The sequence below is a fragment of the Balaenoptera ricei genome, chromosome 2 (genome assembly GCF_028023285.1).
Source record: "Balaenoptera ricei isolate mBalRic1 chromosome 2, mBalRic1.hap2, whole genome shotgun sequence".
Taxonomy (NCBI): domain Eukaryota; kingdom Metazoa; phylum Chordata; class Mammalia; order Artiodactyla; family Balaenopteridae; genus Balaenoptera; species Balaenoptera ricei.
Genome location: NC_082640.1, coordinates 185509474 through 185523748, shown reverse-complemented (window position 1 = coordinate 185523748; position 14275 = coordinate 185509474). Strand labels below are relative to the sequence as shown.

Sequence of the window (14275 nt, the reverse complement as noted above, 5' to 3'; positions counted from 1 at the left end):
ACGGGGACTTGGGGAGCAGACCATCCAGGAGATGATATCCTATCACAGAAACAGAGTGCCTAGTTGGTACTGTCAATGAAAATGTGGGGAATAAACGGTGAAACAATGCAGATGACCTAGATCTAAGAAGTATGCTGTTTTAAAGGCACGTGAAGGCCACCTGGACCACCCACCTAACCCCACACTCCTCTCATCTCATTCCCTTTGAGCACTCCCAACATTGATGTTTCGAATTCCTAAGTCTCCATCAAGCCTCCCTTTAACAGCAATGGCCCAGAGAGGCATCAACATCTCTCCCTTGCAAGTGCACCAGCTGGTACCGCCTCTAGCCCCAGCTCTCCTCTAAACCGCAGTGCCGTCAGGAGCTTTCTAATGTGCACAGTACTGCTTCTAGCTAAAAATCCCTCCAAAATCCTCATCCCTTTAAGAACTGGGCCTGTCTTTCCAGCTTCATTGCTTCTCACTTCCCCAGGGACGAGGTGCGTCACAGCCCGGCAGGTGTCTAAATGCTGTGCAAACGCAAACGCTATCCCCTCTTCTTAGAGCATGTGCGTGTCCCTCACCCAGCCGGTGCACTTACTCCTTCCTCAGCGTCTTACCCAAATGCCATCTGTTTCCATTGCTTGTTTCTACCTAGGAAAACAGAGTGCTTTCTGCTGGGTCCCAAGGGGCGCGTCCAAATACTAAGAGTACACAGGAGATGCCGAATGCGAAAATAATGTAAGCATCAGCTGCCCTCTCTTCCAATTAGTGACCGTTTTTCAGTCTCTCTCACTGTCTGTCCAACCTCCAGATTCCACCACATGATTTAACCTTCATTCACACCTTTGTGCCCTAAATATCATGTCATCATTTAATCATGTAATTTCCCACAATAATTTTTATAATACTATCTAAATCCTATTGTTCTCATCTATGCTACTTGGAATTATTTACATTTCCTCTACATGAAATGTGTCTCTACAAGGCACATTTTTTCTAGGCATACTCCAAAGGTCGTATCTCTCCTTAAGGAAGTTTTACTTAGACACAGCCCAGAGCAACTTATGTAGTACCAGTAATGCTTTAAGTATTTTGGTTTATGAAATCAAACAGTACACCAAGGCAGATGTGTGTAATAAATGCAGTCTGGAGACCAGAGATCTAGCCCAAACTTGGCTACTAACTAGCTGAGGGACCTTGAGCATCTGACCTAACTTCTCTAGACCTCAGTTTTTCACAACTAAGAAGAAACAGTTGGACTAAAGGAAATACATATAAATTATCTGTTTACATGTTCATTTCCTCCCTCTTTCTCCATTAGAATATAAACTTCCTGAATCCCTCACTCCTGGTACACTACCAGGCACACAAAACTGCTCAATAAAAATGTGAATGAAACCAATTCTCACTAAATAAACCCAAATTCAATATAAACCTAATTGAGATACGTTTGGAGGAAAATTTGTTTAAAAATAAATAAATAAATAAAAAGAAAAGACTAAACTATGGTGGACCCATACTTGGTAGTTTAAAACTAGGTAATTGTATTGGGTTGGCCAAAAAGTTCGTTTGGGGTTTTCCATAACATGGTACAGAAAAACCCAAATGATCTTTTTGGCCAATCCAATAAATGTATTCAAACAGAACAAAGTCCCACATATGTTGTTAACAGCAAATTGCTAAACAGCTCATATATGTGATTTAAAAGTCATATACTTATTAAGATATATAAAAATATTAGGAAAAGTATATATGTTGTAAATAGTGACTATAAGAGGGCTTTTCTTAAAAGAAGGTTATTTATTTATTCATTCATTCATTCATCATTCAATCATTTATTTATGGCTGCGTTGGGTCTTTGTTGCTGCAAGCAGGCTTTCTCTACTTGCGTCGAGCGGGGGCTACTCTTCGTTGAGTTGCAGAGCACGGGCTCTAAGCATGCGGGCTTCAGTAGTTGTGGCACATGGGCTCAGTAGTTGTGGCTCACGGGCTCAGCAGTTGTGGCTCACGGGCTCAGTAGTTGTGGCTCACGGGCTTAGTTGCTCCGTGGCATGTGGGATCTTCCCGGACCAGGGCTCAAACCCGTGTCCCCCGCGTTGGCAGGCGGATTCTTAACCACTGCGCCACCAGGGAAGTCCCAAGAGGGCTTTCTTTGTCTACATTATACATTCTATATCGTTTGAAATTTCTACAACAGTATTTATTTCTATAATCACAAAATAATTTTGTAAACTTGCAGTAACCCTAAGAGGCAGAACTCTAAACAGTTACTTGAGAAGAAAGAAACCAACCCAGGAAAAGCCAGGGATCCACAGACATCCTTACACATGGGGACATCTACTAGAAGTCTACAGATGTCCCGAATCTCCTATTTCTACATCAAGTCAGAATCAATCGTTGGAAAACCAAGACTTCCACATTCTTTCAAAATAAGTTAGAAAGGCAAGTAGAAAATACTTCTTTTTTGTCTATGTACTGGGAGGGAGAGAAGCTGAGGGGGAAATGATAGATGGCAAAGAGAACAAATTATGTATACTTGTCCCCAATGACACTATGGTTACGTTTCAAGGCATAACTACGATTAGACTACTCGCCAAAGAGTATGACTCCCAAAGCTCCACAAATGGAACCTAACTCATATCAATGACTGTGTTCACAGCCTCACGCTGGAGCAGTTAAGCAAACTCTCATCGATCCACAATTCCATTCCTAGGGATGTATCTTAAGAAAATACTAAAACACAACAATAACAACAAAAGAGAACAAAGCTCTGATTCAGTTTTTCACCACCGCCTTCTTTTATGATAGCAACAATTAGAAACAACCTAAATTTTCAATAGGAGAATGCTTAAATACACTGATACATCCATATGATAAAATATTAAACATTATTTTAAACATTTACAAGGGATTTATTAGCAAGGTAACGAATGCTTAGGTCATTGTTCAGGAAGACAATACACACTCACATACATAGAAATACCAACATCTCACTTATAAAAATATGCACAGAGAAAAAAAGGGATTGGAAAAACATCCCAAAATGTTTAACAACAGTTATCTCTGGGTAATGAAATAATGGGTGAACTGTTTCTTCTCTATATTTTTCTGTGCCTTCTGAACTTTCAACAATATATAAATGTTACTTTTAGATTGGTTTAAGAGTTTAAAGTTTTAATCAATACTGTCAGGACTTACATTAAAACTGCAAATTTATTTTAGGCAATACCATTGCTTAAAAATCTATTAACTTTTCATATTCTGTTCTTTTCTTGCAGGTCTAGGAAAAATAAGATAATATTAAAATTAAATTCTGACTCCCAAGATTCCAAAGGTAACACAATAACAGCAAGAGGTACTAATACAATCTTCACTGTAATAACAGCAGGAAGTGACTGAAATGAAGAGGGGACTGAGACCTGACGAACTCGACCTGAGGGACACGTTTAGAGCATAAGCCAGGGTGAAGAGTCAGCAAACCTGGACACTACTGGCCCCACCACTGACTCTGTGTGCTAGTTTCACAACCTCCTTGAATTGTGGACTCTGCCACCTGAAAAATGGGGACAAAAACGTCCTCTTGGTTTACAGTAAAGATTGAATGATACAGGAACACGGAAAGCATTTTAGTACAGTGCTCAACAAATGCTCACTATTTTTAATATTCAGTTCCAGGCACCATAATTGAAGATGGGCACCATGACCAAACGGGGTCTATCCAGGAGTAAAACAGAGACGAAGAAGACCCCAAAACCAGACCATCTGAAAACACTTGAGGCAACCAGGCAGGATTAACTTGAACTGGGACAGCAAAGAAGGTAGGAGAATTGAACACCTAAAAGACTCATAAGGAAGCAGACTTACTTAACAGAGTTCAGGAAAAGAAAGCTTTAAAAATACACAGATGCAGATTTTCAGCTGTTAGAAGGAACAGCATGTTCAAAAATGGAATAGATTGCTTTTTTAAGTGCAAATGCTCAAAGGGAAAAAACAAACAGGAAATACTTAAAAGGTCTTCCTCCGCACAGTAAAGGCATCAGAATTGCCAATACACTTCCTTTAGCTATTCTGTTCTCCATTATAAACTCATCAAGCAGCAGGCTGGCAAAATGAAGATACTCTGAAAATCAGATTAGACTGAGATTATTTTATTCTTGCTAAATTAAGCATTACTAAGAGTAGTTGAATTTCCTGTGTTCCATGGAGGGTACTGTATTTTTAAAAAGGGTCTTTCTTGGTCAAAATCAAACGTTTCTTTACCATCCGAGCTCTTTGCACCTTAATGCGAACATGAATGCTAAACATACAAGAGGAGGATATTTAATATGCATCATCTCTAACACTTACTTGACAGTGGAAACCTGTTAACACCTACTTTAATACTGCAAAACACAATCTGGAAAACCCTGATCAAAGCCTGAGAGTTCCAGCCTTTACTCACAACTTACGTTTCCTGACCAACATTTACCACTGAGGGCTTTCTAAGCCCTACCACGTTTTAGAGCATTGATTCTTATCCTATTTTTGTCAAAGAGCCCTTTAAAAATCCAATTTTCTGCAGGAAAACGTACATACACCAAAAAAATTTTGCATGTGATTTACGAGTTCACAAATCCCTGTAAATTCCATCCATGGACCACCCACCCCCACCACTGAAAAACTCTCAAAAGGGAGAATTTATTTTTTCTTCTCTCTTTAAAGTTATGAAGAAAACAAAAACTTTGAAAATGGCAAAGACTTACGACAATATATCAAATATAAAGTTATTCTTGCATGGTATCATCTGAGCAGAGGGGACAGAAAACTGAAAAAGCAAACTCTGGAAATACAATTAATCTTTCTAATAGCTCTAGGACCCCTACCCGCCCCCGCAAAAGAAAACCCAAAATAGCCCAGAATATTCATTCTAACAAAAATATAAACACAAAACAAAGAGCCAATTCAAAAGTTCTACTTCTAGCTAGGATGAAGTCTTAAATTATAGAACCTGTTTCCAGTAACATACATTTGCCCTTTGTAATCCTTCCAATTAGAAATTTGTTAAACTCTTCATCTTTATATCAATAAATCTATAAATTCCCAGCTGAAGGAGTTACACACTACATTATAATTTTCTTTCCACTCTGAACCCTTCCTCCAAGTTACTTCAGAATATTAGCTGGTACAGCATTTTGAATAAAAAGTAGATTATGAAACCACAGCTTAAGAATCTTTAAATCACTATGACAGGCCACAATAAAGAACACACTTTCAAATTCTTCAAAATTTTACTTTAAAAATGTAAAATAAATGTAATATATAGAGAGATTTTTACCTACAAAGGTAACTTTAAAAGTCTGCAGTAAATAAGAAAGGTGGAAAATAAAAGTGCTCTAAAACTTACATTTTGCTTCTGATAGATTCTGATTAGGTGACCAGACCAGCATGCCAAGATTGTCTCGTTCTTGACTGCGTCTTGCTAGTTTGGCTTGGTAGAAATAAAGAAAGAAAATTCTTATTATAATTTAACAGACATAACAAGCGACAATTAACAACACCACTCTGCAGGGATCGAACCCATGTCCCCCGCATTGGAAGGCGGATGCTTTACCACTGAACCACCAGGGAAGTCCCACAAATTAAGTTTTTCAACACATTAACATGGTATCTCTCTCCATTTATTTAGATTCTCTTTAATTTAGCACCATCAACACAATGTTGAATAGGAGTGGTGAGAGCAGATCCATTCCTGTATTGTTTTGAGTCAAACAAAAGATATTGTATAATTTCACCTGAAACTATGACTGTGTATATTTGTAAAAGAAAAAGGATAAAAACCCACAAACTATTCATAATACATCTAAATTAATGTCTTTAATTATAATAAAATATTCATTCATGTATAAATTTTCAAAAAAACCACACCACTCTGGTCTTCTTGAGACCTCGGAAGATGACGACATCACCCCCCACCCCCGAATGAAGTCGGCCCCAATGGACCCGCACATTTAACACAGGGTGAGGGTGGGGAGGCTCTGAATTTGCTGAAATATTTCTACTTTTAAGTCTTTTTCTACCTAACTTTTTACTTATTTAACAAACAGGTCATATGAGGTGGGTATGATTACTATTCTCACTTGCTAGGTGAGGAAACTAAACAGGTCATTAGTAGCCACTAGGAGGCAGACCTGGACTGACCTTAGGCAGGATGGCTACAGGGCCCGAGGGTTTAGGCACCATACACTCTGCTGCTCTGCTCCCAGATGGGGACACACAAAAAGGAAGCTGCATGTGGCAAGCTGCTCAAATATTCTTTTAAACTATGAATTCTTCATGTGTGCTTTGAATAACCTTACCCTTCACTGCCATTAGTGACTGGGTATTTTAGTGACCTGACAGCAGGAATCCAAAGATTCTTTTAACAACTTTAATAAAGAGTACCATTAAAAAGATTTAACCTGAAAGGAAACGTCTGAAGTGCATTCAAATTCTTAAAAATCTGTGATACAAAACAGTAGGTCAAAAGGTTTACAAGTGCCGGGTGTTGAGTTGACTGTACTACTGGATTAACCACCAACAAGTCACCTATTACAACAGAGCCAATTAAAACATTATCTTCCAAAGGTACAACAGACTGAAGAGAGAGGCTCACTAACCAGCCTTTAGACTGCTTAGACCCAAACTCATTCATTCTAAAGGCATTCTCTTTCTTGACCTTTTTTTTTCCTTTAAACAAATTCCTCTGAAACATGATGAAAGTTATGGAATCTACTTCCAGAAAAAAAAAAATTCAACTAAACATAAACACACAAACACACCAATATAAACATACTTTTATAAAATTCATAAAGCCTGGTTTAAGAATTCCTGCTTTTATGAAATTGCCAGATCTTTTATTTAATTTTGTATATCAATGTGTTCTAGATTTTATAAAGAGAGAATTTCTACACTTTTGCTTAAATCTGTGGGGCAGCTACTTTAAAGAAAAATGATGGAATGGCGGGAGGGAAAGACCCAAAGTGCGAACACTATGAATTAGGCAAGACTGAAGGTGGAATTTACATGCTGGGTGGGAACAAGGTGTAATGAACAGGAGGGAGACAGGAATATGATGAAAAGATGGGAGTGACTACCTTTGAGTACACACCTTTTAATACGGTTCTGACTTTTAGAACAATGTTAATGCCACACATAGTCTAAAAGTAAAATAAAGTCAACAAATACGTGTGTGGGGAGGGACCGCACATGGAATACAGGCTTGCTGTATTTCAAGTAAAAATCAAAAGTCAAAACAGAAATAAAAGAATCTACATTGGGGCTTCCCTGGTGGCGCAGTGGTTGAGAATCTGCCTGCCAATGCAGGGGACACGGGTTCGAGCCCTGGGCCGGGAAGATCCCACATGCCGCGGAGCAACTAGGCCCGTGAGCCACAACTACTGAGCCTGCGCGTCTGGAGCCTGTGCTCCGCAACAAGAGAGGCCGCGACAGTGAGAGGCCCGCACACCGCGATGAAGAGTGGCCCCCACTTGCCACAACTAGAGAAAGCCCTCGCACAGAAACGAAGACCCAACACAGCCATAAATAAATAAATAAATAAATTTTAAAAAACCCAACAAACTGGTGAATTAAAAAAAAAAATAAAAATAAAAAAATAAAATAAATCAGAGGAAAAAAAAAAATCTACATTGGGAAAGTAGAATTAAAACTGTCTTTATTCACAGATGACATGATTATCTGTGTAGAAGATCTACACTACCTACAAAAAGTTGCTAGAATAAATGAGTTTCAGCACAGTTGCAGGAAACAAGATCAACAGTAAAAAATCAATTCAATTTCTATATATATGCAATTAATCAAAACTTAAAACGAAAGAATACCCCTATTAAGGGATAGATGTGATAAGACATATACACTGAAAAACTGTAAAACATTTGAGAGAAACTAAAGATCTAAGTAAATGAAGAGATATACCATGTATATGGATCAAAAGACTTAAATATCATTAAGACAGCATTCTCAGGGCTTCCCTGATGGCGCAGTGGTTAAGAATCCGCCTGCCAATGCAGGGGACACGGGTTTGAGCCCTGGTCCGGGAAGATCCCACATGCCGCGGAGCAACTAAGCCCGTGCGCCACAACTAGTGAGGCCGCAAGCCACAACTACTGAGCCCGTGTGCCGCAACTACTGAAGCCCACGCGCCTAGAGACCCTGCTCCGCAACAAGAGAAGCCACCGCAGTGAGAAGCCAGCGCACCGCAAAGAAGAGTAGCCCCCGCTCGCCGCAACTAGAGAAAAGCCCGCACACAGCAACGAAAGCCCAATACAGACAAAAATAAATTAATAAATAAATTAAATAAATTAAAAAAAAAAAAAAAAGACAGCATTCTCTCCCCAAATTGCTCTACAGAGTCAACACAATCCCAATCAAAACCTCAGTATACTTTTTTGTAGGAAGTGACAAACATTCTAAAATTCATACAGGAACGCAAAGTACCTAAAATAGCCAAAACAACTTTGAAAAAAACAAAGTTGGAAAACATATACTGCCTGAATCAAAACTAATTAATTACAAAGATCCAGTAATCAAGACAGTGTGGTACTGGCACACAGTGAAAGAAATGGAATAGAATGGAGTTCAAAAACAGAACCACACATATAGGATCAACTGATTTTTCCACAAAGGTGCAAAGGTAAAATTCAGTGGAGATAATCTTTTCAACAAATGATGCCTGAACAAATGGATATTCATATTTTTTTACAATTAATGTAGATCTATACCTCATACCACATACAAAAATTTATTCAAGATTAATGACAGAACTAAATATAAAACCCCAAATTATGAAACTTGTAAAAGAAAACATGAGAAAATTCTTTTTGATCTTAGGTTTAGAAAGATCTTATTAGATATAACACCAAAAGCACAATCCATAAAAGAAAAAACTTCATAAATTGGACTTCATCAAAGGTAAGAATTTCTTTTCAAATAACACTACTGAAGAGATGAAAAGCTGAGCCAAAGACTGAGAGAAAATAATTATAAACCACAGATCTGATAAAGACTTGTATCCAGAATATATAAAGAACTCTCAGAACTCAACAATAAGAAACAACCCAATTGTTAACAAATGGGCAAAAGATTTGAATAAATACCAAAGATGGTATATGGATAGCAAATAAACACATGGAAAGATATTAAAAATCAACAGTCATTAGGGAAAGCCAAATTAAAACCACAAGAGATATCACCACGTACCTATTACAAAGTATAAAGTTAAAAAGACTGACAATACCCACAGTTTGGCGATAATGTGGAGAAACCAGAACTTTCTTAAGCTGCTGGTGGGAATGTAAAATTGTACTATCACTTTGGGGGGAAAGCCTGGCAATTTCCTAAAATTGTGGTATATCCATTTAATGGAATAAAACTCAACAATAAAAAGGAATGAACTATTTAGGCACACAATATGAATGAATCTCAAAATAATTATGCTGAGTGAAAGAGTTACAGATACAGAAGGGGGAGGATAGAAAGAATTCTGAGGTGCTAGACAGAAATAGATGGTTACAGTAAGAGTTTATCATTTTCAGTATAAATGGAAATACAGATGTGTGTATACCTGTATACTTGCACACATAAATACATTTATTTATCCCAGCTTTGTCCACTGCAAGGGTCTAGATACAATGACAACCCAGCAAAAAATGAGCACATTTAGCTCCCAGACGTTGGTCTCTGAATGCCATTCTACAATAAAAGAAACTAGGTCTCCTTGGAAAAATGGTTGATTCCAGGGCTAGGACAGGAAAAGTGCAAGAGACCCTGGAATATTTTGTTATGCCAGGAGGTAGGAAAGTGTTCAAAGAACGATGGAATCTATCTCCCGTTGGTCAGATCTGAGATAACCTGAGCAACAAAATAAATGACAATAATAAAATAATAATCCATAAAGCCATGAAGTAATAAAATAATAATCTGTGAGTCCATACTGACATAGACAAAAGGATAATGTAAAAGGGGAAGGCAAATGAGCCCAGAATAGCCAGGTCAAAGTTGGAAAACTTACACCACTCTAAAGACTTACTATAGAAAAGTACAGTATTCAAGACAGTGTGGTACTGGTAAAAGAACAGACACACAGATCAATGGAACAGATGGCAGTCCAGAAATAAATCCATATAAATATGGTCAACTGATTTGCAACAAAGATGCAAAAGTAACTCAATGGAGAAAGGATATTCTTCTCAACAAGGCAGCGGTCCCCAACCTTTCTGGCACCAGGGACCGGTTTCGTGGAAGACAATGTTTTCCCCAGAAGGGGGTGGGGGATGGTTCAGGAGGTACGGCGCTGGGGGGCTGGGGGACTCCTGCAACGAAGGGTATTTTAACAATTGGAGGGACTTCCCTGGCAGTCCAGTGGTTAAGACTCTGCACTTCCACTGCAGGGGGTGCAAGTTCAATCCCTGGTTGGGGAACTAAGATCCTGCCTGCCCTGTGGTGCAGCCAAAAAGTAAAACAAACAAATAAACAAACAAAAAATTGGATCTCCATATGCAAAAGAAGTGAAACTCAACCTATACCTCATACCTTACAAAAATTCAACTCAAAATGGATCTTAAATATAAATGTAAAACCTAAAACTACAAAATCTTTTAGGAAAAAACATGAGAAAATCCCCATGAACTTGGTTGAGGAAAGAGTTCTTAGATATAACACCAAAAGCACAATCCATAAAAGTTAAAAAATGGTAAATTGAGCTTAATTAAAATTTAGACTGTGAGAAAACATCTGCAAATCACTGTATCTGACAAAGGACTTATATCCAGAATATATAAAAGATGTTAAAAGTACAATAAGAAAATAACTCAATTTTTTTAAAAGTGGGCAGAAGATGTGAATAACTATTTCACCAAAGATGGCATATAAGCACATGAGAAGCAACATCATTAGCCATTAGGGAAATGCAAATTAAAGCCACAGTGAGAAACCAATGTATACCTATTAGAACTCCTAAGATAAAAGGAATAGATAATACCAAGTACTGACAAGAGTAAGGGGCACCTGAAGCTTTCACGCAGTGCTGGATCGACGGATAATGATAAAGTCACTCAAGAAACGTTTTGCAGTTTTAATTAAAGATATAATTATATTTAACAAATGACGGAATTGACAATCCCACTTAGCTATATACGCTATAGAGTTAACATATGTTCACAATAAAACTTGCACATAATTATATATAGCAGCTTTATTCACAATCGTCAAAACCTTGGGAAAAAACCCCAAATGTCCTTCAAGGAGTAAAAGGTTAAACTGGGAAGATTAATACACTGCAATACTACCCAGCATTCAAAATAAATGAACAAAATAAATGAACGATTGATATATGCAGCAACATGGCCATATCTCAAAAGAATATACTCAGTGCCAGTCTCAAAAGGTTACATACTGTATGATTCCATTTATATGACATTCTGGAACAGGTGAAACTGTAATGGTAGGGAACAGATCAATGGGGTTAGGAGTGGGAGGAAGGCAACGAGTTGTATGAGGTACTTGTTTGAGGAGATGGAACTGTTCTGTATCCCAGTTGCGCGTGATGGTTATATGAAACTGCACATGCCTTAACACTCACAAATACGGACAACAAAAACCTGTCCATTCTGCTGTATGCAAATTGAAGAACACAAATACAATGAAAACAAAGCAATGTCATTCATTTCTGGACAGACACTGGTGTCTGCTGAAGGTGTCAATAACTCTGCAGCTGCTCTCCTTGTTTAATATAGTTTTTATTGAGGTGTCATTGATGTACAATATTATATACGTTACAGTTGTACAACATAGTGATTCACAACACTCTCCTTGTTTAAAGTTGATTACCAAGTGTTCAAAACCTTCCCTACCTGGAAGGAAGCAGAAGAATGACAAAGAAATTGAAATTACCAATTGCCATCAAGGGCAAAATGAAAGAGAATTCGCACTACCAGTGGGAATGTACATCCGTACAACTACTTTAGACAACGCTGGCGGTGTATAAGGAAGTTGAAGTACAGATACCCTGCAACCCAGCAATCCATTTCTAGATATAATACATATACCAATAGCAATGTTCTTCAAATTGCAAGTCAGGCCAATTTAAATTAATTTACTGGGTCCTAACCAGCATTAAAAAAAAAAAAAAGAATAAGAATAGAAAACACCAGCATATTGTTTCATTAAGTATGTGTATAAATCACCGGGGAGACATTTTTAAAGTTCGTAAGTACCTGCCCTAGAGATTCCTTAAGATAGGTGTCAACTTGGCTAGGTCACAGCACCCAGTCATTTAATCAAACACTAATCTAGGTGTTGAAGGTGTTTAGTAGTTGTGGTTAACATCTACATCAGCTGACTTAAAGTAAAGAAGATAACCCTCCATCTTGTGGGTGAGTTGCATCCACTCAATTAAAAAGCCTTAGGAAAACTTGAGATTTCCCAGAAGAAACTGTGTGTGCCTCAAGACTGAAGCCCCAGCTTCTCCTTGTAGGACCTGACCTACAAATTTCACACTGGCTGGGCACCCAGTCACATAAGCCAACAGCTTAAAATAAACGTCTGCACACATACCCCTACACCCCTGGCTCTTTTTCTCTGGAGAACTCTAGGATGGGCGCTCACTACAGCGCTGTTTACGGTACTGTGATACAGCGAATCTTCAAAGTCCATCAACAGGAATCCGCTAAATCACAGTATGGATATTCAAAGAAATCAAATACAGAAAATACAACAGTCTAGGGACTTCCCTGGTGGGCCAGTGGCTAAGACTCTGTGCTCCCAATGCAGGAGGCCTGGGTACGATCCCTGGTGAGGGGATGCCGCAACTAAGAGTTTGAATGCTGCAGCTAAAAAACGATCCCGCATGTGGCAATGAAGATCCTGCGTTCTGCAGCTAGCAGCTAAGACCCGGCACAGCCAAATAAATAAATATTTGAAAAAAGAAAATGAAAGAGAGAAAGAAAGGAAGGAAGGAAGGAAGGAAGGAAGGAAGGAAGAAAAGAAAGAAAGAGAGAAAATACAACAGTCTAGCAGTTCTTCAAAAGGTTAAACACAGTTACCATAACTCAGTAACTCCATTCCTATGTATATAGCCCAGAGAAATGAAAACATATGTCCACATAAAAACTTGTATATAAGGACTTCCCTGGTGGCACAGTGGTTAAGAATCTGCCTGCCAATGCAGGGACATGGGTTCGAGCCCTGGTCTGGGAAGATCCCACATGCCATGCAGCAACTAAGCCCATGCTCACAACTACTGAGCCCATGTGCCACAACTACTGAAGCCCACGCACCTAGAGCCCGTGCTCCACAACAAGAGACGCCCCCACAATGAGAAGCCCGCACACCACAATCAAGAGTAGCCCCCGCTCGCTGCAACTAGAGAAAGCCCGTGGGCAGCCACGAAGACCCAACGTGGCCAATAAAAAAATAAATAAACAGATAAATAAATAAATGAAACTTGTATACAAATGTTCATAGTACTACTCATAAGCGCCAAAAGGTGGAAACAATCCAAATGTACATCAACTGAAGAATGAATAACCAAAATTTAGTATATCCATGTAATGAATTATATTGCCATAAAAAGGAATGAAGTATTAACCCATGCTCAGTATGGATAAAACCTGAAATCATCATGTTAAGTGAAAGCAGCCCTGTCACACACAAAAAAGACATATTATACAATTCCATTTATATGAAATGTCCAGAATAGGCAATTCTATAGACACAGAAAGTAAATTAGTGGTCGCTAGAGGGTGTGGGGTGTTTGGGCGAAATGGAGAGCGACTATTAATGGGTAGAGAATTTCTTTATGGGATGACAAGAATGGCCTAAAATTGATTGTAGTGACAGTTGCACAACTCTGTGAATATACTGAAAACAACTGAATTGTACATTTTAAACAAGTGAACTGTACACCTTGTGAATTATATCTCAGTGAAGCCATTATTTAAAAAGTGAGAACACCTGTTTTGTTTCTAGCATGTGTATTTCTTTATGAGTAAATGAATTAAAAAGCGAAAATATCCAACTGTAGGTAAGAAAAACCACCCAGTAAATTTAAATACTGGATAAATCCTAGGAAAGAAGTGGGAGCACTGAATTGAGAGGAAAAAATGAAATTTGTGCTTTTTGCTCCACATACTTCCTTATTGTTTGGATTTTCTTCATAAGAATGCATTCAAATACTACTTACACGATTAAATTCTCTTTTAAAGAAAAACAGTAAGGGAATTTATTTAAAACTTGTGAAGAATTATTTCATGATTATAAT

General features: G+C 38.2%; 1 protein-coding gene across 1 annotated transcript in view; it reads right to left on the bottom strand.

The window, feature by feature from the left end:
- Positions 1-14275, bottom strand: part of RCOR1 (REST corepressor 1) — a 114599-nt gene that overhangs the window by 34313 nt on the left and 66011 nt on the right. The window contains exon 3 of the mRNA XM_059915047.1: positions 5366-5449. Within this exon, the coding sequence (XP_059771030.1) occupies positions 5366-5449 (84 nt within the window). The remainder of the gene's footprint in view (positions 1-5365; positions 5450-14275) is intronic.